This window comes from Hypanus sabinus, chromosome X1, assembly GCF_030144855.1.
Source record: "Hypanus sabinus isolate sHypSab1 chromosome X1, sHypSab1.hap1, whole genome shotgun sequence".
Classification (NCBI taxonomy): Eukaryota; Metazoa; Chordata; class Chondrichthyes; order Myliobatiformes; family Dasyatidae; genus Hypanus; species Hypanus sabinus.
This window is the reverse complement of record NC_082738.1, coordinates 42,354,070-42,380,420: the sequence shown is the minus strand read 5'-3', so window position 1 is coordinate 42,380,420 and position 26,351 is coordinate 42,354,070. Positions and strand designations below refer to the sequence as shown.

General features: G+C 41.2%; 1 protein-coding gene across 3 annotated transcripts in view; it reads left to right on the top strand.

Annotated features, from left to right (window-relative positions):
- plcl5 (phospholipase C like 5) overlaps positions 1-26,351 on the top strand; it is a 250,941-nt gene that overhangs the window by 204,997 nt on the left and 19,593 nt on the right. For 2 of the 3 annotated variants that reach the window (XM_059956470.1, XM_059956471.1), the window contains exon 6: positions 9,431-10,744. The exons of the other annotated variant lie outside the window; for it this stretch is intronic. In XM_059956470.1, the coding sequence (XP_059812453.1) occupies positions 9,431-9,616 (186 nt within the window). In that variant the 3' untranslated portion in view covers positions 9,617-10,744. Of the gene's footprint in view, positions 1-9,430; positions 10,745-26,351 lie in introns of those variants that run through there. 3 annotated transcript variants of the gene reach the window in all.

Sequence of the window (26,351 nt, the reverse complement as noted above, 5' to 3'; positions counted from 1 at the left end):
CATGCCAATCGATCCCAAATGCTGATTGGCCGGCTGCTCTAAGCACCAAACTGCCGCGAGTCACTGCCTTTTCTACTCAGTCTATGAACCTGAGTGTGCCATGTCTTCTCAGGCTTCCGCTCTCTGATTTGCTGCTGCTCAAAGCTCCAAACTGACGCTAGATGCGCCTTTTCTACTCACTTCACGGAACTGACTGAGCCACATCTTCTCACTTTTATGATCACCAATTTTCCGCTGCTCAAAGCTCCAGACTGCTGTGAGTGAGTCACGGCCTTTTCTACTCAGTCGGTGAACCTGAGTGAGCTACGTCTTCTCAGGCTTCTGATATCCGATCAGCCACAGCTCAAAGCTAGAAGCTGCCGCAAGTCACTGCCTGTTCTACTCAATCAGCAAACCTGAGTGGGCCACATCTTCTCAGGCTTCCAGTCTCTGATTTGCCGCTGCTCAAGGCATCAAACCCTTGCTGGGTGCACCTTTTCTACTCGGTTGGTAAACCTGAGTGGGCCACATCTTTTCAGGCTTCCAGTCTCTGATTTGCCGCTGCTCAAAGCATCAAACCCTTGCTGGGTGCACCTTTTCTACTCGGTTGGTAAACCTGAGTGTGCTACATCTTCTGAGGCTTCCAGTCTCTGATTTATCGCTGCTCAAAGCTCCAAACTGACGCAAGATGCACTTTTTTGACTCATTCTGTAAACCTGAGTGAGCTATGTCTTCTCAGGCTTCCAGTCCCTGATTTGCTGCTGCTCAAAGCTCCAAACTGCTGTGATGCGTTGCATTTTCTGCTCAATCGACGGATCTGAGTGAGCTATGTCTTCTCAGGCTTCTGATCTCCGATTTGCCACTGCTCAAAGCATCTATCTTTTCAGCTAAGGTATTTATATGAATAATCCATTTGCCTATATGGTGATGTTATTGAATGTCAGGAGGAGATGATTTGACTCTATTTTTTGCATATGCAATACAAACATTCAATTTTATATATCAGACTATAGTTGCTTGTATGTGGGCCCTAACAGCTTAGTTGTCTAAAGAACTATGAAGTGAATTGAACATGATCAAATCATTACATGTAACTGTCAGCAACAGTGTTCTGAGCAAGGTAGAATGGCTGAAAAAGTTGCAACCATCTTCCTTTGCTGAGCTGAAATCTGTTCCAATGAAATGACTCTGAGACCTTCAACCAGCAGCTGCAAGCTCCAGGTGGTACATATATAGAAGTGCCCTCTGCTACCATCCCAACACCACCCCAAACGGGTTCAAAGTTCAAAGTAAATTTATTATTGAAGTACATACATGCCACCATGTACTACCTTGAAATTCATTTTCTTGAAGGCATTTATAGTTAAACAAAGAAATACAATAGTCAATGAAAAACTACACACGGAGACTGACAAACAACCAGTGTTGAAAAGAAGACAAACTGTGCAAATACAAAAAAAAACAAATACAGGTTGAGTACGTCTTATTTGAAATTTCAAAATCTGAAAATCTCTGACATGATGTCACAAATGGTGCTGGGAAGGTTCGCAAGCAATGTGCAGGCTCTAGGCACAACAGACAGATCTGAGAAGTCACCTCCCATATGTAATGAACAGAAGGTACACTGCATAAAGCCAAATATAAAGATCTTGATTGTATTGAAAGAGTGGATTCGTCAGCGTTGGAGTGAACATATGCCATTCAACGGTATGCTGATCATGAAACAAGCAAAGATCTATCACGACAAACTGAAAATTTAAAGTAATTGTGAATATTCTGCAGACTGGGTGCAGAAATTTAAGAAAAGGCACAGCATCAATTTTTTAAAAAAGATTTGTGGTGATAGAGCATCTGCTGATCATGAAGCAGCAGACAAGTTCATTGATGAGTTTGTCAAGATTGTTGCTGATGAAAATCTAACACGTTGAACAGCTGCAACATTACATGCGTGTGATGTAAGACAAAGACTGCTAATGGGTAGCACAGAATTCAGAGTCGGAAATGATGGCGATCCCAAGCTATTTCATTATATATTCCAAAATCCAAATTCCAAAACACTTCCAGCCCCAAGCATTTTGGATAAGGGGTACTCAAACTGTAATAGTAAAAATAAATAAATAATCATGAAAACATGAGAAGTAGCGCTCTAGAAAATAAGTCCATTGGCTATGAGATCAGTTTAGAGCTGAGGGGAGTGAAGTTATCCACGCTGGTTCTGGTGCATGCATACCATCCAAATTTGGGTGACCTGGCTTCGCAGCATCCATGAATTGCTGGTCATTCTGGGCCAACCACGCAGAACTCCAAAATGATTTCATTCACTTCAGCTTTAACTGGGCTTCTTGATGCCACACTTGGTCAAATGCTATTTTGACATCAAAGGCAATCAATCTCACCCTGCCTTTGGAACTTAGCTCTTGTGTACATGTGTATACCAAGGTTGTAATGAAATCTGGAGCTGAGGTTTTCTGTCAAAGCCCACACTGATCTGTGAGCAGGTTATTGGGTGAACAAGTGGTACTTGATGGCACTATTGACAACACCTCCCATCACTTTGCTGATAATTTAAAGTCAGTTGATGGGCAGTAATTTGCAGGATTGAAGTTATCCTGTTTTTTTGGGAACAGGATGCAGCTGGCTGTTTTCCTCCCTGTCAGGAGGTGCTAATGTTACTGCAGAGCTGGAACAACTAAGAATAAAAAAATGATTCATCGTAAATTAGGCTCAACATGGAGCTCAGCATCTGAGAGATAGGTGTTGGATCTTAAACTTTTAGCTTTCAAATAATAAATGGAAAAAGCAGCAATCATAAATAATTACTCAACCCAATCACACTATTTTGCATCCAAAGCAGCAAATTTACAATGACAATTTAAGTAATCACAGGTCCCATTTACTATTAATTCAGAATCTTCAACTGAAACAAGTTTTTTGTTATACCTTTGCCAGAGAGTAGTGAATCTGTGGAATTCATTGCCACAGATGGCTGTGGAGGCCAAGTCTTTGGGTATATTTAAAGTGCAGGTTAGTAGGTTCTTGATTAGTAAAGGCATCAAAGGTTACAGGGAGAAGGCAGGAGAATGGAATTAAGAGTTTTGAATTGACTTTATTTCTTACATCCTTCACATACATGAGGAATAGAAATCTTTACGTTACATCTCCATCCAAATGTGCAATGTGCAATCAGTAATTTATAATAAATAGGACAGTCCATGTAACATTGAAATACACTTGTGAGTTAATCAGTCTGAAGGCCTGGTGGAAGAAGCTGTCCCGGAGCCTGTTGGCCCTGGCTTTTATGCTGTGGTACTGTTTCCCGGATGGTAGCAGCTGGAATAGTTTATGGTTGGGGTGACTCGGGTCCCCAATGATCCTATGGGCCCTTTTTACACACCTGTCTTTGTAAATGTCCCAAATCATGGGAAGTTCACAACTACAGATACACTGGGCTGTCCACAACACTCTCTGCAGAATCTGGCGATTAAGGGAGGTACAGTTTTGATAGCAGGCAGTGATGCAGCTAGTCAGGATGATAAATCAGCCATTATAGAATGACAGAGCAGACCTGATGGGCTGAATGGCCTAATTTTGCTTCTATGTCTTATAGCTTCTTCCCCTCTGCCATCAGATTTCTGAATGAACAATGAATCCATGAATACTAATTCAGTATTTTTCTTCTTTTTTGCACTGCCTATTTAATTTAATTTTCTTTTATAATATATACTGTACTTATTGTAATTTGTAGTTTTTTGTTATTTATGTATTGCAATGTACTACTGCTGCAAAACAACAAATTTCACAGCATATACCAGTGATATTAAACCTGATTCCAGAAACTGCCCATTTTATAACAAAAACTGATACACAAGGGACAGTCGATGTTGGAATCCAGGGCACCAAACAGTCTGCTAAAGGAACTAAGCCTTCTTCCTTTAGGAGGGAAAGTTCAGATTGACCTTGAAGCAGGTAAAAAGGTTGGCACAGCCACGTGGGCAATAGGGCCTGCACATTCTGAAAACTGTGGCAGCCAAGTCATTGGGTATATTTAAAGCGGAGCTTGATAGGTACTTGATCAGTAAGGGTGTCAAAGATTATGGGGAGAAGACAGGAGAATGGGGTTGAGAGGGTTAATAAATCAGCCATGATGGAATGGTGGAGCAGACTCGACGGGCTGAATGGCCTAATTTGCTCCTGTGTCATATGTTCTTATGGTCTTTAACAAGTATTTAAATTATCATAGCAAAAAACAGTCAGCTTGAAGAACTCAGCAGGTTAAGCAGCAGCTTTGGGTGGAAGCAATTGTTGATGTTTCAAGCAGATTGTTGCAACAGATTCCAACATCTGCAGGTGCTTATGTCTCCAAAACTTCTCCGAATGCTTATAACAAACAAAATTTAACACTAAGCCACCTAGTGAAATAGCTTGCATGCTGACAAAATGTGTGTGTGTGTGTGTGTGTGTGCGAGAGAGAGAGAGTGTGCGTGTGGCAAAAAGGAAAAGGAGGGAAGTCCAGAACTTGGGCACGGCTGTCAGTTTTGGTTATTTAAATTCAACGATCAACACGACACAGAATTAGAGAAATGCAGAAGTCCAAGCATGGGAATGATTTTAGAAAAGAAGAAGACCATGGAGGAATCAGAAAACAAGGCAGAGAATATAGAAGAATATAAAGAGAACATGGCTAGGGAACGACATAAAAGTTCTTTATAAGTAACTCGAGGGTTTTACTCACCCACATTCTCTTTTTGGTAAGAAGTTTCTGAAAAAACCCATCCCATATATGTGGTTTGAGCAATAGATTCACAGTATACTCTCATTATTGCTTCCCAGTTATCTACAGGAACATGGAAAACTGCATGAAAACTTGCAAAACCATGAAATATATTAAGTATCTTTTCATTTTGAGGCAGACGCACAGCCCTGGGTGTTAATAGTGAGAACAGTGCCCCTCTGTGGTGAGTTTCAGATAATGCATCTGCATCTTGGTCTATAATATTGTTCGATGCAAAATCAAGAAACACTCAAAGTTCAAAGTAAATTTATTATCAAAGTACATATATGTTACCATATACTACCTTGAGATTTCTTTTGTTGTGGGTATACTCAGCAAGTCCAAGAAATTTAATAGAATCAATGAAAGCCAGTGCCCAACAGGATGGACAAATCACCAATGTGCAAAAGACAACAAACTGTGCAAATACAAAAGAAAAATATAATAAATAAATAAGCAATAACTATCAGGAACATGAGATGAAGAGTGCTTGAAAGTGAGTCCGTAGGTTGTGGGAACAGTTCAGTGATGGGGCAAGTGAAGTCAAGTGAAGTTATCTCCTCGGCTTCAAGAGCCAGATGGTTGAGGGGTAATAATTGTTCCTGAGCCTGGTGGTGTGGGTTCTGCAGCCCCTGTACCTTCTTCCTGATGGCAACAGTGAGAAAAGAGCATGGTCTGGGTGGTGGGGGACCCTGATGATGGATGCTACTTTCCTGTGACAGTGTTCCATGTAGATGTGCTCAATAGAGTGGAGGGGGTTTCCCATGATGGACTGGACTATATCCACTATTTTCTGTAGGATTTTCCATTCAAGATCATTGGTGTTTCCATACCAGGCATGATGCAGCCAGTCAATATACTCTCCACCACAGATCTATAGAAATTTGTCAGAGTTTTAGATGACTTGCTGAATCTTTGCAAATTTCTAAGAAAGTAGAGGTACTGCCATGCATTATTTGTAATGTCACTTACATACTGGGCCCAGGACAGGTGTCCAAAATAAATAACACCGAGGAATTTAAAGTTGCTGACCCTCTCCACCTCTGATCCCCTGACGAAGACTGGTTCATGGACCTCCGGTTTCATCCTCCTGAAGTCAGTAATCAGCTCCTTGGTCTTGCTGACATTGAGTAAGAGGTTGTTGTTGTGTCACCACTCAACCAGATTTTCAATCTCCCTCCCATATGTTGATTCGTCACCACCTTTGATTTAGCCAATAGCAGCCATCAGCAAACTTAAATATGGCATTGGAACTGTGCTTAGCTTCACAGTCGTAAGAGCTGCACTGTGTAGCTGTATCTTCCACACTGGCATTCCTGAGTTTGTTTAAATGGAGATGGGCAATGCTTGTAAAAGTACAGTCTAATCATGTGTATTCTCTGCCTGTACTGCTGTACATGGAATACCAACTTTAAGATACAACAATGAACTCTCTTGAGAAACAAAGGACAAAGGAGCGAGTTTGAGCAGAAATGATGTGGGCATGAGTATGGGAATGGATATGTACTGTACACACACAGAAACATAGATGCACACACAAATACACAATACACACAGGTAAACAGAAACTCACACACCTGCATACTCACACATGTGCTTTCAGTGAACTCATGCAGAGACACACACAGGTTGTTCCTTAACTTCTGATACTGATAAACTGCACCCAAACTGTAGCACGGATACCAGAAGCAGGGTATTCTCTATTTCCAGCCTACAGCAGCAAGAGGAAATCACTGTGCTTAAAATAGCTGACACTGTACAGGGTTGTAAGACACTGGAAATGTGGGTTGATTGGACTGACCCAGATAGGGAGCTCCAACTGTATTCACAACAGTATATCTCACTCTGTGGCAATGAATTAACTTGATGACCACCAGCCCTCCCTGCCTCCAGCCAACAAGGCATTTTGTAATAGCTTCCAGTTTTGATGTATGTGTAATTCACCATTTATTTAATGCAAAACCCAGGCCTCCATTTCCTAGTAGTGTGCAGTTTCCTCCCCAGGTTTCTCCATTGTCTCTCCTCTTCCTGTCCTAAGATATTAACCAGTTATGGAACTAACTTGCCAAAATGATGATTTTTCATCTCCATCCTATATGCTGAAGCTTGTAATTTGTTTTAACCAGGATATCACAGCATATGTGTGCAAACAGCACTTAGTATATAAAACATAGAACATAGAACAATACAGCACAGTCCAGGCCCTTCGGCCCACAATGTTGTGCCAACCCTTAAACGCTGCCTCCCATATAGCCCTCCACCTTAAATTCCTCCATATACCTGTCTAGTAGTCTCTTAAATTTCACTAGTGCATCCGCCTCCACCACTGACTTAGGCACTTGTACACATAAGCATCTATGCACATATGTAGCCACGCAATAGGAGAACATATAGACCTCAGCGTAAGCATTATGCATGCAGCTGGCGATACTGTCTTCCCTGGAGTTTCAAGGAACATTTTATTTACTCTGAATATAGCAACTGATGAAGAAACCTAAGGCCATGTTGAAGTTTATAGAGCTCTTGTGAAATAATAAAAAAAAAACCTTTATGTCAGATGCTTACTAATAAAAGCAAGGGGAATTCAGGCAAGACCTCTTTACTCAGTGTGGGGTAGAACTCTGGGCCAAATGGCCTAATTCTACTCCTATATCTTAAGGGGAAATCTTACCTGACAAATGTGTTGGAATTCTTTGAAGAAATACAGGCAGGATAGACAAAGGAGAATCAGTTGATGTTGTTTACTTGGATCTTCAGAAAGCCTTTGACAAGGTGCTGGAAATGAAGCTGCTTAACAAGATAAGAGCCCATGGTATTACTGGAAAGATACTAGCATGGACAGAGCTATGGCTGATTGGCAGGAAGCAAAGAGTGGGAAGAAAGGGAACCTTTTCTGATTGGCTGCTAGTGGTGTTGCACGTGGGTCTGTGTTGGGACCGCTTCTTATTACGTTATATGTCAATGACTTTGATGGCAAATTCATGGCTTTGTTGCAAAGTTTGTTTGCAAAGATAGGTGGAGTGGAAGGTAGTTTTTGGGGAGTAGAGAGGCTACAGAAGGACTAGACAGATTGGAAGAATGGGCAAAGAAGTGGCAGATGGAATACAGTGTTGGGAAATGTATGGTCATGCACTTTGTTAAAGAAATAAAAAGCGTAGACTATTTTATAAATGGAGAGAAAATCCAGAAATCTGAAGTGCAATGCGACTTGGGGGTCGCCGTGCAGGATTCCCTAAAGGTTACTTTGCAGGATGAGTCAGTATTGAGGAAGGCAAATGTGATCTTGGCAATCATTTCATGAGGACTACAATATAAAAGCAAGGATGTAATGTTGAGGCTTTATAAAGCACTGGTGAGGCCTTACTTGGAGTATTGTCAGCAGTTTTCGACCCCTTATCTAAGAAAGGATGCGCTGACTTTGGAGGGGTTCAAAGGAGGTTCAGGAAAATAATTCTGGGATTGAAAGGCTTGTCGTATGAGGAACATTTAATAGCTCTGGGCCTTTACTCACTGGAATTCAGAAGAATGATGGTGACCTCATTGAAGCCTATTAAATGTTGACAGGGCTCAATAGAGTGGATGTGGAGAGGATGTTTCCTCCGGTGGGAGAGTCTAAGACCAGAGGACACAACCTCAAAATCAAGGGGTGTCCTTTTAGAATGGAGATGAGGAGGAATTTCTTTAGCCAGAGGTGATAAATCTGTGGAATTGTTTGCCACAGCTAGCTGTCGAGGCTGAGTCATTGTGTATATTTAAGGCAGAGGTTGATAGCTTCTTGATTAGTCAGGGCATGAAAGAATATGGGGAGAAGGCAGGAGATTGGGGCTGAGAGGGAAAATAGATCATCCATGATGAAATGGCAGAGCAGACTCGATGGGCTAAATGGCCTAATTCTGCACCTATATCTTATGGACATTGTTAGATAGCCTTATGTTCTATGTTCTAAAATGCATAAACTGAGGTGCAGTGGAAAGAAGAATGATTGAGTTAGTGGCCTCTTCTTATCCATAATGGATCTTTCAATCTTGGACTCTTTGACAACCCTCATGTCTTGAATGTACCAGACAGATTGTTCGATTCCAACTTAGGATGCCCCACATTTAAACAAGACCAAGAGTTAATTATCTCCATATTGACACAAATGTGAATGACTTTAATAGAGCCTGAAAAACATGCGCAATTCTATATCACCTTTCAGGATCTCATGGTGTCATTTAGCACTGCAGCCAAATAAATACTTTCGATGTCTAGTAAGTGTTGCAAAGTAGCAGCCAATATGCACTACGAGACAATATGCGCTGATGAGACAAACCAATTTACTGTGTTTCTGGGTGCCATCTTTCCTCAAAACGGAATCTTTCTGAGCCCATCAGAAAGGCTGTGGAGACCCAATGGGCCAAATGGCTAATTTCTGCGTCTATGTCTTATGATGTTATGGAAAAAACAGATGGTTTTAACATTTCATCATAAAGTCAGCACCTTCAACAGTTCGCCATTTCATCAGTAGTATAGTAAAGGGCCTAAATCTTTGTCCTCAGTCCCTGGAGTGGAGTTTGAATCTCCAAGCATCTGGCTGAGAGATTTGACTGTTGCTCCACCATGACTGCCTGCTGAGTCACTGCTGATAATCAGAATAAGGATTGTCAATGTGAGTAATCTCCGTGCATTTGTCACTTTCAGGGCCAAGCTGATCTGCTGAAACACGCAAAGAACGAAGCACTGGATAACCTGAGGCAGATCCACTATGCAGCACAATCTTGCGGTATCAGTAAGAGCCACTTGACATCTCCAGATCAGTTGCAATCACGGGGCGCCTTGGAAAGCATTCCTGAGAGTGAGAACTCAAGCAACAATGGACCTTGCTGACGTCAGCAGGCACGGGAATAAAAAGTTGTAAATACATAAAGACGTACACACATACGCACACACACACACACTCAAATGTGCTGTAGCTCCACTGATAGGTAATTTTGTTGTACGTGAATTGGATTTGACAGAGTCACCTAATGTTATCTCCTTACAGAAATGAGGCACTGGTGCTGAATTTACTGGAAAAATCCTGACACTGAGATAACAACAGAAAATATGGGGAGCAAACAGTAGTGCTACCCTGTTTACTGAGGCCCACATCCCAAGAAAATGCTTTGCTTGAGAAGGTCCTTCAGAATGTCTCCTGAAGGTGGGATGTGATCAGTGTCCCCACTCTTTGTGCTTGCTCCCTGATTGTGTTTCTATGGGTTCTTGCAAGAACAGGCTGTTTCTCCTTTTTGAAGATGGAATACAAGCATAAAATCAATGGTTTGACTAATTTGTTTCAGCAAAATATTTTGCTTGCTCTTTGGAAGCCATGACCAGAAACGCCAAATTGGGTGGAAAACAAATCTGTTGCAGCCTCAGGTCTATGATCTGTACATTGTTCAGGAATATATTCTTAATCTTGGGAGCAGCAGTGGTGTAGAAGCTATAAAACACATAGTGTATTTTGTACCTTTTGGACATAAATGGTGGATACGTAGCCTGGTAACGATGTTAAAATATAACTGAAAATTTTATAGTGGGCCAGACAAATTCCTCTAATAGTAATGTCACTTTCAACCTGAGGTTGAAACTCAAGCTACTTTTCATCACCAGCAAAGTGATAGACTCATTAGTTTAGTGAATAGGAAGTTCCTTCCTTTGAAACTCATTTACTCATCTAACTAAGCTTCACTTCAGTATGACCTGTCAGATCCAATCGTTGTCTCTCTTCCAGTTATTGTGACTGGGTATTTACAGAATCGGTCCCGGCTGAAGCCTTGTGCGATGGCTGACCGGACTCCTGGCGAGCTCAACAGGGAAAGAGGGCCGTGCCTCCACCATGCCCGGTCGTCCCAGCACCCGGTGGGGGGTGGGGGGGGTCCTCACATGGAGAGGTAGCCTTGCGCTGCGGCGGTGACCACTTCGATACCACCTATCTAATGATGTGTGTCTCTGTAATAAAATCATGCAAAATAATATTTATGTTTCCCCTTCTGAATTTCTACATAAATTGTTTTGAAAATTCATTTGGCTCTTTCTCTTCAGCTGTTGATCAGGGAGGAAAGAAAGTTGTTTTACACCTTAATCAGCACTCTTCAGTTTTACAATTAATAACTATAAATGCAATTAATAACTTACAAGGCTGACAGTACTGATACATGTTTCTGGCATTCTACTTCCTCCCATGTATAAAAAAGATCAGGCAGACAGATTTTATTTTTTGTTGTTGAATTTCTCTGTGATGTCATTATGCTGCTATGAAAAAAAAATCATTATAAATAAACTAACCATTCTTACAGCTATATGAGGTATGACACTTGGCACAATTCAATTTCACTGGGAATGAGTGAGTTGAAGTCAGAGGTCACCATGACTTATTACAACAGCCAACCATGCTGTGATTATTTGGAGAAAGTATCTATTTTAATGATTACTGAAATAGAAACTACAAAAGACAATGTTTCACATTTTGTGTGGGTATGTTTTTCATGGAAGAGCTGAAGAGTTATTTTTAGCCCGTTAATAAATGATAGAGCAGGCCAAGTGGCTCCACCCCGGTGTTCTTGTGTTCTCATGAAAATCCAGAAGGGCATAACGGGAAATGTATCCACTCAGAAAGTTGTTGGAATCTGGAGTTCTTACTATTCCAGCATGGGACCTCCATTGATCACTCCTTCTGTACTGTTCAATAGATGTATTGGACGGTTAGGCAGAGGGAGAATTCATGGTTGTAAAAATTCAAAAGATTCAAAGTACATTTATTATCAGTATGCAACCTTGAGATTCGTCTTCCCACAGGCAGCCACAAAACCATGGAACCCGTTCAAAGAAAAATGCCAAAATCACCCCCGTGCGCAAAAAAAAAAACCAAACCACGCAAACAGCAACAAAAAATGAGTGAAAAACACAGAATATAAAACACAAAAATCGAAGAAGTCCAGGCATATTCAGTTCAGCTCAATGTTCATTATCTGGAGGCTACCCAAATTCACCCTGATTCAAAATTGCCCAGAATAGCAGCAAAAAAAGAGTGACCAGAAAACAGAAACACATCATAACATGAACTATGGAGTCCAATCCTTCAGGAGCGGCGAGCAAGAGTGAGTGGGAGACTGTCTCACACACAGACACCTTCCTCCGGCAGCAGCAAGCGCAAAGCTGATAGACAGCGCTGAACGCCTTCTTCACTCGCCTCGATGTGTTCAATCTTCCTCGGCGCTTTAATCGGTGAAAAATGGCGCCCCATTTGCAGGCTTTTTGATGCCAAGGCTGCACACTTCACTCAAAGCCTCACAGATCACCCTCGGAGACAGCAAAGTGCCTGAATGCTCAATTGGCCCAAAAACACTTCGCCTGGAAGAAATGTTTAAACATTTAGAATCACAAAAGATTTTTTTCTTAGCATTTTTCATCTCTGTTGCCAGAATTCACTTTTATGTTATTCATTGCTCTGGCATTTTATTGCCACAGTTGTAATTTAAATGTAAATAAATGTGAAAATAAATGTGACTTGGCTAGTCCCTCATGTGGACATCACTGCCAATTCTACTCCTACCCTAATCCAATAGTTATGTCGATGTTTTCAGCAAGTACAATTTTAATCAGCAACAGGTTACCTGGCACACTAAACTCTTTGCTCCCTCTTTAACTTCCAAGAATCATAGGACACTACATCACAGAAACAGGCCCTTCGGCTCATCTAGTCCATCCCAAAATATTAATCTGCCTGGACTCATCGACCTGCACCTGGACCACAGCCCTCCATACCCCTCCCATCCATCGAACCTACATCCACCACTTCCACATTTGCACCATCCTCTGAGTGAAGAGGCACCCCCTCATGTTAGCCTTCAATATTTCACCTTTCACCCTTAACCCATGATCTCTAGTTCTAATCTCACCCAACCTCAGTGGAAAAAGCCTGTTTGCATTTACCCAATGTCTACCCCTCATAATTTTGTATACCTCTATCAAATCTCCCCTCATTCTCCTATATTCTGGGGAATAAAGTCCTAACCTATTCAACCTTTCCTTATAACTCGGGTCCTCAAGTCCTGGCGACATCCTTGTAAATTTTCTCTGCACTCTTTCGATCTTATTGACTCATTTCTTGTAGGTAGGTGAACAAAACTGAACACAATACTCCAAATTAGTCCTCACCAGCATCCTACATACTTCACCCATAACTAAGAATGACTTAAATATCACTGTTAGGGCCCCTGCAATTCCTGCACTTGCCTCTTAGAGGATCTGAGAGAACATCTTGTAAAGCCCTGGGGAATTATCCACTCTAATTTGTCAGCAAGTGCTTTCTCGTCTGTAATCTGCATATGGTCCACAATCTCACTGCTGCTTTACCTCACTTCTATAGACTCTGTGTCCATCTCCCAAGTAAGTACAGATGCAAAAACAGTCTATTTAATACCCCCATCTCTTCTGGCTCCACGCAAAGATTACCAACCTGATCGCCCAGAGGACCAATTTTGCCCCTTGCAGTCTTTTGGCCCTTAACATATCTGCAGAATCCCTTAGGGTTCTCCTTCACCTTGTCTGCTAGAGCAACCTCCTGCCTTCCTTTAACCCCCCCCCCCACCCCGATTTCTTTCTTAAGTGTTCTCTTGCATTTTTATACTCCATACCTCATAAGCACCTCATTTGTTCCTATCTTCCTGCACCTGCTATACACCTCCTTTCTTTCTTAATCAGGGCCTCAATATCTCTTGCAAACTAAAGTTCCATAAACCTATTGTCTTTACTTTTCATTCTGACAGGCACATTCAAGTTTTGTACTCTCAAAGTTTCACTTTTGAAGACTTCCCACTTACCAAGTAGACCTTTGCCAGAAAAGAGCCTGTTCTAATTCGATTTAAAATCTCAAACAGCGGACCAGACCTACTTTTTCCATACTTACTTAGAGAATGCAAAGCACTCGATCCGAGATATCCCGGACTCTGATACCCAGGAGGCAACATACCATTTAGGAATCTTGTCCTTGCCCACAGAAGCCCTAACTAACAAATCTCCTATCACCACAGCTTGCCTCTTCTCCCATCTTCCCTTCTGAGTCACAGAGCCAGACTCAGTGCCAGAGACCCAACCACTGTGACCTTCCTCTGCCAGGTCATCCTCCCCTCCACCAACAGTATCCAAAGTGATACTGTTGCTGAGGGGGATAGCCACAGGGGTACTCTGCCTTGACTGTTTAAACCCTTTCCCCTCTCTATATGTCCTATCTGTCACTCCCCCACCCTCACAAATGACCCGGAGTTCATCCAGTTCCAGATCGAACTCCTTAATGCGGATTGTTAGAAGCTGTAGTTGGGTGCACCTCTTGCAGGTGTCGTTGTCAGGGACACTGGAGGTCTCCCTGCCTTCCCACATCCTGCAAGAGGAGCATTCCAATATCCTGTCTGGCATCCCTACTGTTCTACCTGTGTCAATATAAAGAAGGAAAACAATAAATGACCTAGGAGAACTTACTGCTTTTTCACCTTCTCTCACTCAAGCCTCTCTGCGCTGAAGCCTCAAAGAGCTAGTACCTCAAAATCCCTGCTTTGGCATTGTCAATTCCAGCAATGGCTGCTCCAACAACGACAGTCCTGTTTGCCTCTGCCTTATTTTAATTTGTTCTTGCCAATCAATCCCAGTCGTTGATTGGCTGATGCTCAAAGCACCAAATTGCCGTGAATCGACGGCTTATGCACTCAATCGGCAAACCTGAGTGAGCTACGTCTTCTAATACTCCCGATTGCTGATTGACCGCTGTTCAAAAGCCGAACTTTTTTTCTGTTGGACCTTGCCAAGTGCCTAATTACGCACACTCCAACATCTTCTTGGGAATTGCGCATGCAGAACGTTCTGACTGACCCGGCTCACTTCTTTTGAAATCTTTCTCCCACTACGCAATCCAATGTCTCCTCGGGAAATGTGGCTAAATATAGCCAATGTTACCAGTAATTGATCAGTCACAGGCAGAGCCTGCGGCCAAATGCATTCTGATTCCTATGATTCATCTACTAGTCATCAGGGAATTATATCACTCACCTACTGTTTCCCTGGTGCTCTGTAATCTATTCCTGATATTCTTTTTCAGATATAGATAACTAGTTCCCTTGCAGGGCCATCTCTTGGAAAAGCCAGAATAATAGCTTGAATGCAAATGTGTAATATGAATGGGCATGGATAACTGTCTGTTACTCACTATATAACACTAATGTGCTGATGCAGAAGTTTAAAAAAAAATTAGGTCTATGTGATAATTGATCTATGCTGAATATAGAGAGGGCATGAGTCAGATGTAACTTGGTCAATGATCTGAAATTAAAATGAATTGGACAAAGGTCGCTGGCTATGAGTTTCCATGGTGGAAACAGTCCTGCTTAACTATTTCTTGCTGATTTGCAAGGGAAGATTGGAAGACCTGTTACAGAATTACATAGCAATCATTGCTCAGCCATACTGGACCGGGTGCTCTGCAGTGAACCAGGTCAGGTGTCAGATCTCTCGGTGGGTGAGCATTTCAAAGACAGTCACCACAATTCCCTACCTTCACCATAGAGTGGGATAGGAGCAAACAGCATGGGGAAGTATTTGATTGAAGGAGGGGAAATTATGATGCTATTAGGCAGGAACTTGGAAGCGTAAACTAGGGAGAGGTGTACTCAGGGAAATACACACAGAAATGTGGAGGTTGTTTATGGAGTAATTGCATAGGGTTGCGGATAGGTTTTCCGGATTGAATTCCACCTGCCACTTCTCACCCCAGTTCTGCATCCTATCAATGTCTTGTTGTGAACTACAACAGCCTTCTAAGGTATCCATGATTCTACCAACTTTAGTGTCATTTGTAAACTTCCTACCCCACTCTTCCACTTCCTTGTCTGAGTCATTTATTAAAATCACAAAGAGCAGGGGGTCCCAGAAAAGTTCTCTGTAGAATACCACCAGTCACTGGCCTCCAGGCAGAATATATGCTCCATCTAGACCCACTCTGTGCCTTCTGTGGGGAAGCCATTTCTGTTTCCACACAGCTAAGTTTTCCTGGATCCCATGCCTCCTGCCTTTTTGAATGAGTCCACCATGGGGAATCTTATCAAATGCCTTACTAAAATCCATATTCACTGTACACCACATCCACTGCTTAACCTTCATCAATGTGTTTTGTTACTTCCTCAAAGAATTCAATCAGGCTCATGAGGCATGGCTTCCCCCTCACAAAGCCATGCTGACTATTCCTAATCAGACTGTGTTTATCCAAATGCTCGTAAATCCTGTCTCAAAGAATCTTCTCCAATAATTTTCCACCACTGATGTAAGACTCACTGGTCTATAATTCCCAGGTTTATCCCTATTCTTTTTCTTGAACAAAGGAATAACATTTGCCTCCATCCATCCAATCATCTGGGACGACTCCTGTGGCCAGTGAGGATGGAAAGATCACCACTAAAGGCATAGCAATCTCTTTTCTCATTTTCCGTAGTAACCTGGGGTATATCCCATCCGGTCCCGGGGACTCAACTGTCTTAATGTTTTCCAGCACATCCTCTTTCTTAGCGTTGACATGTTCCGGCCTATCAGCCTGTTTTATGCTGACATCACAAACATCAAAGTCCCTCTTTTAAGGAGAATACTGAAACAAAGTATTCATAAAGGACCTCCTCACCTCCCCTGACTCCAGATCTTCTATCCCTGATCAGTCCTACTCTCACTCTAGTCATCCTCCTGTTCTTCACTCATGTACAGAACACTTTGCCGTTTTCCTTAATCCTACTTGCCAAGGCCTTCTCATAAACCCTTCTACTAAGTCCATTCTTCAGCTCCTTCCTGGCTACCTTGTAACATCTGATCCTTGCTTCCTAAATCTTAAGTATGCTTCTTTCTTCCTCTTGACTAGATGCTCCACATCTCTTGTAAACTATGTCCCTTCACCCTAGCCTTCCCCACTCAATGGGACACACCTACACTGTATATTTGTATTGGGGGTGGGAGAGTGTTTGTGAATACCTAAACAGCCTTTCGAAGAGGTTCTATCTATTTTACCCAATTCCATCTCACTTGCTTGATCACTTTTTGATTGGCTCTGGATTTTCTTTCCCTCTTCAAAACAAGTGTAATAAAAAAGTTTGTGTGCACTACAAGCTAATTGCAATCCGCTGAGCGCAAGTATAAATATGCAGCTGGAGTTTTAAATATCATTTTTGTTTTCTTTAATAATCAAATTGCTGATACCATCAGCTCTTGGCAGTGAATGAAGAGAAAAAAACTGTCGGCCAACATTTGACTTGATCAAAAAACTCCAAATAGCCATCATAAAATAACTGCCTCCAATCAAGGGAGATTGACAAATCATTTACAACGATCTTAGAAGAACACTGTAACTTGCTGCACAATTTCACCTTTGGCTGCATTCAATGAAGGTTATTTGTAAAAAAATAAAGCAGGTGCAGCACCTAACCCTTGGTGAAGTAGCAACTTATTGGTTTCTCCCTGGATAACAGAATAGGTTGTTTTTATTTCCCCCAAGCAGCCCCAATGGATTCAATATTAATTAAGAAGAGTCTTCATTCTCTAATTGGGATCTGTGGGGTTTGCTTTACTTGCTCAGAGGCCCACAAATAAATGATACAACATTTTTTCCAAAATGTATTTTTTCCGCATCTTAATACCACAAGGAAGCAGACATGAAAATAGAATGCAGGCACGGAGAAGATAGTTTCAATGTTCTACTCACCTCAAACACCTCCTTAGGCAACACTGCATGGACAGATATGTGCCAAAATATGACATGACAGTGCACTGAGCATTAATTGGTTTTCTCAGTGATGGCCCAGGGTCAGACTAATCCTTGAGGTAACAACATTCCCAACGGAGGAAACCATGCACTGATTTGTCACAAGAACAGGTTCTATTTTCTCAATCAAAAAAGCTCATGAAAAAAGTTAGATTAACCTCCTATCTAATCTGCAGTAGTTTACAAAATAACAGTATGTCACTATGCATTATCATTTAATTTTGCTTTTATGTTCAAAGATTTAACCTATATTTGAACTTTGCTGGGCTAAACAAAACTTAGACCTCAATTATTCTAAAACAACACTCATAGTCCCATGATTACACAATAACTGCTGATAAGTTACAATGCACTATGCCACACTTATTTTCCATTCATGTTCAAAGATTTAACATATATTCCATACAAAAAATGCTGGTGGAACACAGCAGGCCAGGCAGCATCTATAAGGAGAAGCGCTGTTGACGTTTTGGGCCGAAACCCTTTGTCAGGAGCTGACGAAGGGTCTCGGCCTGAAATTTCGACAGTGCTTCTCCTTATAGATGCTGCCTGGCCTGCTATGTTCCACCAGCACTTTTTGTGCGTGCTGCTTGAATTTCCAGCATCTGCAGATTTTTTCATGTTAACATATATTCCAGTTGGGTTAACAAATCCTATCAAACAAAACAAAACCTATCAAATATTATTAAGCAACAATCATATTCCTAGAAGTAACTTAAAGAGTTGATAGGTTCTTGATTAGTCAGGACATCAGAGGTTACAGGGAGAAGTCAGGAGAATGGGGTTGAGAGGGATAATAAATCAGCCATGATGGAATGGTGGAGCGGACTTGATGGGTCGAGTGGCCTAATTCTGTTCCTATGTCTTATGGTCTTAGATCAGTGAAGTCACATTGGCCACAGTTTTGAGTGACTCGTGTGAATTTTATTGTTAATTCTTCTGGTGGACTCTGATGATTTATTTTCCTATTCATCACTGCAGTTTAAATCGTGCACACAAACATCAGCGGTAATTGTTGTCTGGATAAAATTAGCACGCAAATCCCAGTAGATCAGTCTTGAGCTTTCGAAATTTCCAAAACAACATTTTCTTCTTGAGAAGCATTGTCTTATTTGTCTTGGCAAGTGAGGTTTTCTCCTTCAAAGTCAAGGTTCTATCCATTGAAACACATTCCATGAAATGAGAACAATTGATTTTCTGTTGAGCCAAAAACACCTAACTTCCCTTCTGCATATGGTAGGGAGGCAGCTCTCCCTGGCATTCTGAAGATGTGAAGCCCTATGCTTGAAATCCCTGTAAGACCTTTATATATAACATTCTGCAGAATGAAGGGAGCTGTTGTTGATAGTGTATCACACAGCACTTACTCACCATTAATCCACTTATCAATGTAAAGTTTGGCTCCAGACCTCATTACAGTCTTAATCCAAACATGTAAAAATAACTGCTTCTGACATCAGGGCAGCATTTCACTCAAAGTAGCATCAAGGCACCCTACTAAAAATGATCATTTAAAGGGAAAGAGGCATACCTCACACAAAAGGAGATGGTGCGATTCTTGGATATCAATCATCCCAACCCCAGGATCTCACTGCTAGAGTTCCTCAGGGCAGTGCCAAGGCACAACCATCTTCATCAGTGACCATCCTTGCATAGAAGGTGAGAAATGGGGAGGTTCACTAATGATTGTAGATTGTTCAAATCTATTTGCAACTTCTCAAAATCAATTAGTCCATTTCTGCAGGGGCAGTGTATTCCTGCATGAAGCAAATTCATACATGGGCAAGTGGCATATGACATTTGCTTCACAAATGCCAGACAATGGCTATTCCCAACAAGAGAGAGCCCAATCATCTATCCTTGACTTTCAATGGTATTTTTATCACCAAGTTCTCCATTAAAGTCACGTTTTGCTAGCTACAAAAATATCATGAGTAACAAGTAAGAGAAAACCTGCAGATGCTGGAAATCCAAGCAGCACACACACAAAGTGCTGAAGGAACTCAGCAGACCAGACGGCATCTATGGAAAAGCATACAGTCGACATTTTGGGCCGAGACCGAAGCAGGATTGAAGAAAAAAAGATGAGGAGTCAGATTTACCAACCAGCAAATATCTCGGTACAAAACATCAACTGTAGATACTGCCTCACCTGATGAGTTCCCCCAGCATTTTGTGTGTGTTATTCAGGATTCCCAGCATCTGCAAGTTCTCTTGTATTTACAAAAATATCATGACTACAAGACAAACACGAGGAAATCTGCAGATGCTGGAAATTCAAGCAACACACACAAAATGCTGGTGGAACACAGCAGGCCAGGCAGCATCTATAGGGAGAAGCACTGTCGACGTTTCGGACCGAGACCCTTCGTCAGGACTAACTGAAAGGAAAGATAGTAAGAGATTTGAAAGTAGAAGGGGGAGGGGAAAATGTGAAATGATAGGAGAAGACCGGAGGGGGTGGGGTGAAGCTAAGAGTTGGAAAGGTGATTGGCAAAAGGGATACAGAACTGGAGAAGGGGAAGGATCATGGGACGGGAGGCCTAGGGAGAAAGAAAGGGGGAGGGGAGCACCAGAGGGAGATGGAGAACAGGCAGAGTGATGGGCAGAGAGAGAAAGAAAAAGAAGGGGGAGGGGTGAAAAAAGCTAAATATATCAGGGATGAGGTAAGAAGGGGAGGAGGGGCATTAACGGAAGTTAGAGAAGTCAATGTTCATGCCATCAGGTTGGAGGCTACCCAGCCTGATATAAGGTGTTGTTCCTCCAACCTGAGTGTGGCTTCATCTTGACAGTGGAGGAAGCCATGGATAGACATATCAGAATGGGAATGGGACGTGGAATTAAAATGTGTGGCCACTGGGAGATCCTGCTTTCTCTGGCGGACAAAATGTGTGGCCACTAGGAGATTCTGCTTTCTCTAACTTCCTTTAATGCCCCTCCTCCCCTTCTTACTCCATCCCTGATATATTTAGTTTTTTCCCCCTTCCCCTTTTTTTTCTTTCTCTCTTTCTGCCCATCGCTCTGCCTGTTCTCCATCTCCCTCTGGTGCTCCCCTCCCCCTTTCTTTCTCCCTAGGCCTCCCGTCCCATGATCCTTTCCCTTCTCCAGCTCTGTATCCCTTTTGCCAATCATCTTTCTGGCTCTCAGCTTCACCCCACCCCCTCCAGCCTTCTCCTATCATTTCGCATTTCCCCCTCCCCTCCTACTTTCAAATCTCTCACTATCTTTCCTTTCAGTTAGTCCTGACAAAGGGTCTCGGCCTGAAACGTCGACAGCGCTTCTCCCTATAGATGCTGCCTGACCTGCTGCATTCCACCAGCATTTTGTGTTTGTTGCTTGACTACAAGAGTTGATCAGAGACTGGATATTCACCTGTGAGTGAACAACTTCCTGATACCTCAAGCAAGCAAGATGGAATACTCACCACTTTCCGGATAAATGAAGCGCCAACAAATCTCCAGAAATTCAACACTTCCTGGAACAAATTGTCCAATTGCTTGGAAAAGATTAATTGGGAGATGGCCCTATAATGGAAAATTAAACCAGGATGTAGGTTTCTCCACTGTATATCCATCATTCTCAACCATTTTAAAACAGAACATAGAACAGTTACAGCACAGGAACAGGCCCTTCAGCCCACAATATTGTGCCAAATGAACTAAGTTAGTAATCAAATGCCCAACTAAACTAATCATCTCTGCCTGCACAATGTCCATATCCCTACATTTCCTGCATATTCATGTGCTTTACCAAGAGACTCTTGAAAGCCGCTGTTGTATTTGCCTTCACCATCACCGAGGCAGTGCATTCTGGGCACTTATCATTCTGTGCTAAAAGCTTGCCTCACACATCCCCTTTCTCATCCTAAGTACCAGAGGGCATTAGACATTTTAATATGTATTTATTAGTTCCCTGGTATGACATCACTGGAAAGGGTGGCATTTATTGGCCCCTCATCTGCCTGTTGTGAAGAGGTCCAAAGTTTAGAGGGATGTGGGCCAAATACTAGCAAATAGGAGTAGCTCAGGTGGACATCTTGACTGGCATGAACGAGTTAGGCTGAAGAGCCCATTTCCATGCTGTATAAATCTATGAATCTGCAAAAAAACATTTCATGATCAACCACTCTGAGCTGGAATCAAATACTGAGAGAAGCATTTTAAATTCCAGATTTAATTAAATATTTGAATCAAACCGTCACTGTGGATTTTATTCATGTGCCTGGGGATCAATTGTCTCAGCTTCTGTAAGCAAATTCAGAAATTTAACTACTATACCACTACCCAAGAAATCATTGGCCAGTTGAGGAAAAATAAAAGGAATGCCTTTACCCAATGTACTTGCACACTGCTTGCTACTTGCTCTAGAGCTAAATTGATCTGGATGAGACCATAAAAAAGATATAGATTAATTAAAGAAAATGAGGCAAAAAGACCTACACATATCCTCATTCCTCCAAGAGGACCACAACCTTGTCATATGGTTTGGAGGCTTGCGTGCCTCAGTGACCTGGAGAGCTATGTTGGCTGGAGTCAGGGCTTTATGCTTTGGCTCTTGGTAGGGTCACCCATGCCAAACAGGTCAAAGGGTAGAGACCAGTCTAAGAGTGGTCCAACAGTCCTCCAGGTTCGGGGGTTCAGCTCAGGGCAAATTTGCATAGTAAGAGATAGTAAGAAATGGGACGTGGAATTAAAATGCGTGGCCACTGGGAGATCCTGCTTTCTCTGGCGGACGGAGTGTAGGTGTTCAGCGAAATGGTCTCCCAGTCTGCGTCAAGTCTCACCAATATATAAAAGGCCACACCGGGAGCACCGGATGCAGTATACCACACCAGCCGACTCACAGGTGAAGTGTCGCCTCACCTGGAAGGACTGTCTGGGGCCCTGAATGGTGGTGAGGGAGGAAGTGTAAGGGCAGGTGTAGCACTTGTTACTAGAGAGTACAAAGTTATTTAATTCAAAAAAATTATGAAACTGAAACCAAATTTTTAAAGTATGTTTAACAATAGGACTAAGACCTTGTCTACCTATCCTGGAGAATTGAAAAGGATGAGGAGCCCCCAATAGAGAAGCTAAAGAAAACCCCCTTTCCGAATTCTCCGCCAAATGTAACCATGAAGGACAGTCCTGATTATCTATACCGTGAATCCAGGAGGTGATATAATGAATATTAATTGCCCAATAATAAAATCTAAAGTTTGGTAGCACCAGTCCTCCATCGTTTTTGATTTTTGCAATAAAGATTTATTCACTCTGGAGCTTTTATTATTCCAAATGTAAGACAGGATCATGGAATCTAGTCTATCAAAAAACATTTTCGGAACAAAAGATGGAACTGCTTGAAATGTATATAAAAATTTCAGTAAAATAACCATTTTTATAGCATTTATTTGACCAATTAATGACATCAACATAGGCGACCATTTAGAGAGTGTTTGTTGTGTATATTCAATTAGAGGAGAAAAATTATACTTATATAGGTCTTTAAAATTTTTAGTAATTATAATACCAAGGTAAGTAAAATAGTCTTTAGCAATATTAAAAGGTATGTAATCATAATAATTGAGTAATTATTAATAGGAAATGATTCACTTTTATGTAAGTTTAGTTTATATCCAGAGAAAATACTAAATTCATTAAATATAGATAACATAAAGGGAATAGATTTCCTAGCATCTGAAATGTAAACTAATAAATCATCTGCATATAACGAAACCTTGTGTAATTTATCCCCTCTCTTAACACCCTGCACAGAATTAGAATCCCTAAGAGTGATAGCAAGTGGTTCTAAAACCAAATTAAATAATAAAGGACTGAGAGGACAACCCTGACAGGTTCCTCAATATAATCTAAAATAAGGAGACTTTTGATTATTTGTTACAACCGCAGCCACCGGGGCTTGATAAATCAGTTTGATCCAGGAAATAAATCCTGGGCTGAAATTAAACCTCTTCAAAACCTGAAACAAATAAGGCCACTCCACCCTGTCAAAAGCTTTCTCTGCATCCAGAGATATAATACATTCAGATTCTTTAACTGAGGGGGAATAAATGATATTTAACAGTCTTTGAATATTAAAATGTGAGTACCTATTTTTAATAAATCCAGTTTGATCATTTGAGATAACAGTAGGCAGAATACTCTCAAGTCTATTGGCTAAAATCTTAGAGAGGATTTTAAAATCTACATTCAGTAAGTAGATAGGTCTTTAGGATGCACTAAAAGATATTTCTATAACCTTTCTTTTGGTCTAGTAATATTTCTTTGTGCTCAGTGCAAACAATTTTTTTTCTGTGAAGCTTCCATAGACATTTTGTTTCTTTGAAGGTTGAATATAAATAGACATCATTGTTAGAAAAATTATGCATGTTTCATCACTTGAAATGCCTTCAAGGTTGCAAACTTCCACTTAAGTGGAAAAATTCAGAAGGAATATTTTCAGCATTTCAGAACATACACAAAATAGAGGATGATCTCTTTGATCTTTTCATGAGACTTTTGGGAGTGTTTCTTGCATGTCTTTACAAAATATATTTAATCAATTGCACATGGGCCATGGCAGGAGGATAAAGGATAAATCTACAGCCTGGATGAGGTCCAGGAATGGGAGAAGGTGTTGGTATGGGTTTATTATTGTCATGCACTGTATCAAGATGCAGTGTAAAGCTTGTCTTGCATATTGTTTATACAGATTAAATTATTACACAGTGCATTGAGCTAGAATAAGGTAAAACAGTAACAATGCAGAATAAAGAGTAAAAACAAGATTTTTATCAAATGCTTCTTTATAAATTAAAATAATAACTAATTTTGAAGTTGAGTACAATAGCCTTCTGACAGCCTTCTTATACCAAATCAGTTTATTCTTGGGGTGTGAGAAGAGGACTGAAGGTCGAAGCTCCTGGGTCGGCTTGTTCAGAAGTCTGAGATCCAAGGTCTGTGAGTCTGGAAACAAGGACTAGAGACTGGGAGGCAGACTGTCCTGGGGTTGGAGGCCCGCCTGTGTGTGTGAGGGTGGGAAATGGCCTTGTCTTGCTGTTGTCTTATTTTGTTGCTGTTGTTGCTGTTGCTTACGTTCTGCTGAACACTGTGGGCATGCTATGTTGGCGCCAGAATGTGTGGTGACACTTGCGGGCTGCCCCCAGCACACCCTTGTGTCCTTGATTGTTTTAATGCAAATGATTCTTTTCAATGTATGTTTTGATATACATGTGATAAATAACAAAATCTGAATATGAATCTGAGATTTTTAAAATAGGATATAAAGAGACATGCTAAATGGGCACATGATTCCCTTTGTAACACTGACGATTATGTGACTATTGAGGAGTGTTCAATACCCCATTGATTAGAATGTTTACTGATGCTAAAAGCCAAGAAAAGTCTTTCGAAGCTGATTGCATAAAGCTAAATACAAAAGTGCAAAAAGAAAGCAGCTACTACCTTTGACAGAATAATTAATGTATACTGTACATTTTGTTCTGAGTTTTCACCCTTAGTCTACACAGAAAATATCAAAGTGACATTTATTAATTAGGTAGTTTTGATTGCAATCTTTAGCATGATCTTTTACCTATGATCATGTGTGGAGTATCTGTGCTTGATATAAGAAAATTAATAAAAGCAATTTGAATGAATACTAAAGCCGTTATTAAAATTAGAATACCTAGGAATTAGATTAAGGAACCAGTAGCTTATGGTCAATATGTGCAAAAAAAGCACTTTCAGTGACTTTCTGTGGCCATGGCAAGATTAATTTAAATAATGAGAATAACTATAAATTCAGGCCAATGGCTATTAACAGCCTTTTAAAACATTGGCATCCCTTTCCCATCCAATGTCAACTATTTATCCCCCTCCATAAATGGTGTCTGACCGACTGAGTTCCTCAAGCATTTGAGTGCGTTTTTCAGGTCTCAGAAGCATACAGGAAGTCACAATTCACTGCTGCTCAGTCCATCATGCAAACCATCCTTCCCTCCATTGGCTCAGTCTACATTTCCCGCTGCCTTGGGGAAGTAGCCAACATAATTAAGGACCTATCCCATCCCACTCATTCTCTCTTCTCCCCACTCCCATTGAACAGGAGGTACAAACGCTTGAAAGCATGTACTACCAGGGTCAAGGACAACTTATATCAGACTCTTGGACGAAAATATTAGCTCTTGATCGCTCTTACTCTGTAGCAGTAACACTATATTCCACATTATGCTTTCTGTGGTGTACATATGTATGGAATTATTTGTCTGGATGATATTCAACCAAAAGCTTTTCATTGTACTTGGTACATGTAACAGTAATAAACCAATGACTGATTTCCATGAGCTCTGTGCCAGATATGAAGTCCTAATCTTCAAATAAACCGATAAAAGACTGACGGCACATGGAATACTAAACTTCATTATCAATCCCTTATGCTGTCCCTGTTACCAATCATTAGATGTGAACAAACTTGATGGTTCTACTGATCATGAAAGAATTAAAATATAGATGAAAACATCAAACTGGAACGGGTCAAGGACAGTAGAAGTAGACAAACCAATTACCTTTGTTCTTGCCACATGGTTGAAGGAATGGAGGCTGCCCTTTTGTGAAGCTGCTCTGTAACCTCCATTTTGAGAACTGTCTTGTAAAATGGTTTTGCTCAGGAATAGTTTTAGGAAAGAGCTCTAAAGTTGGCACAGTGATGCTCCCGATAATCTGTTGAACAAGAGATACTTTCCAAATAAGAAGTTATTTGTGGGGTGTTCTTTGGTACAATAGAGCATACAGGTTTATGAACAGGGGAGTCTGT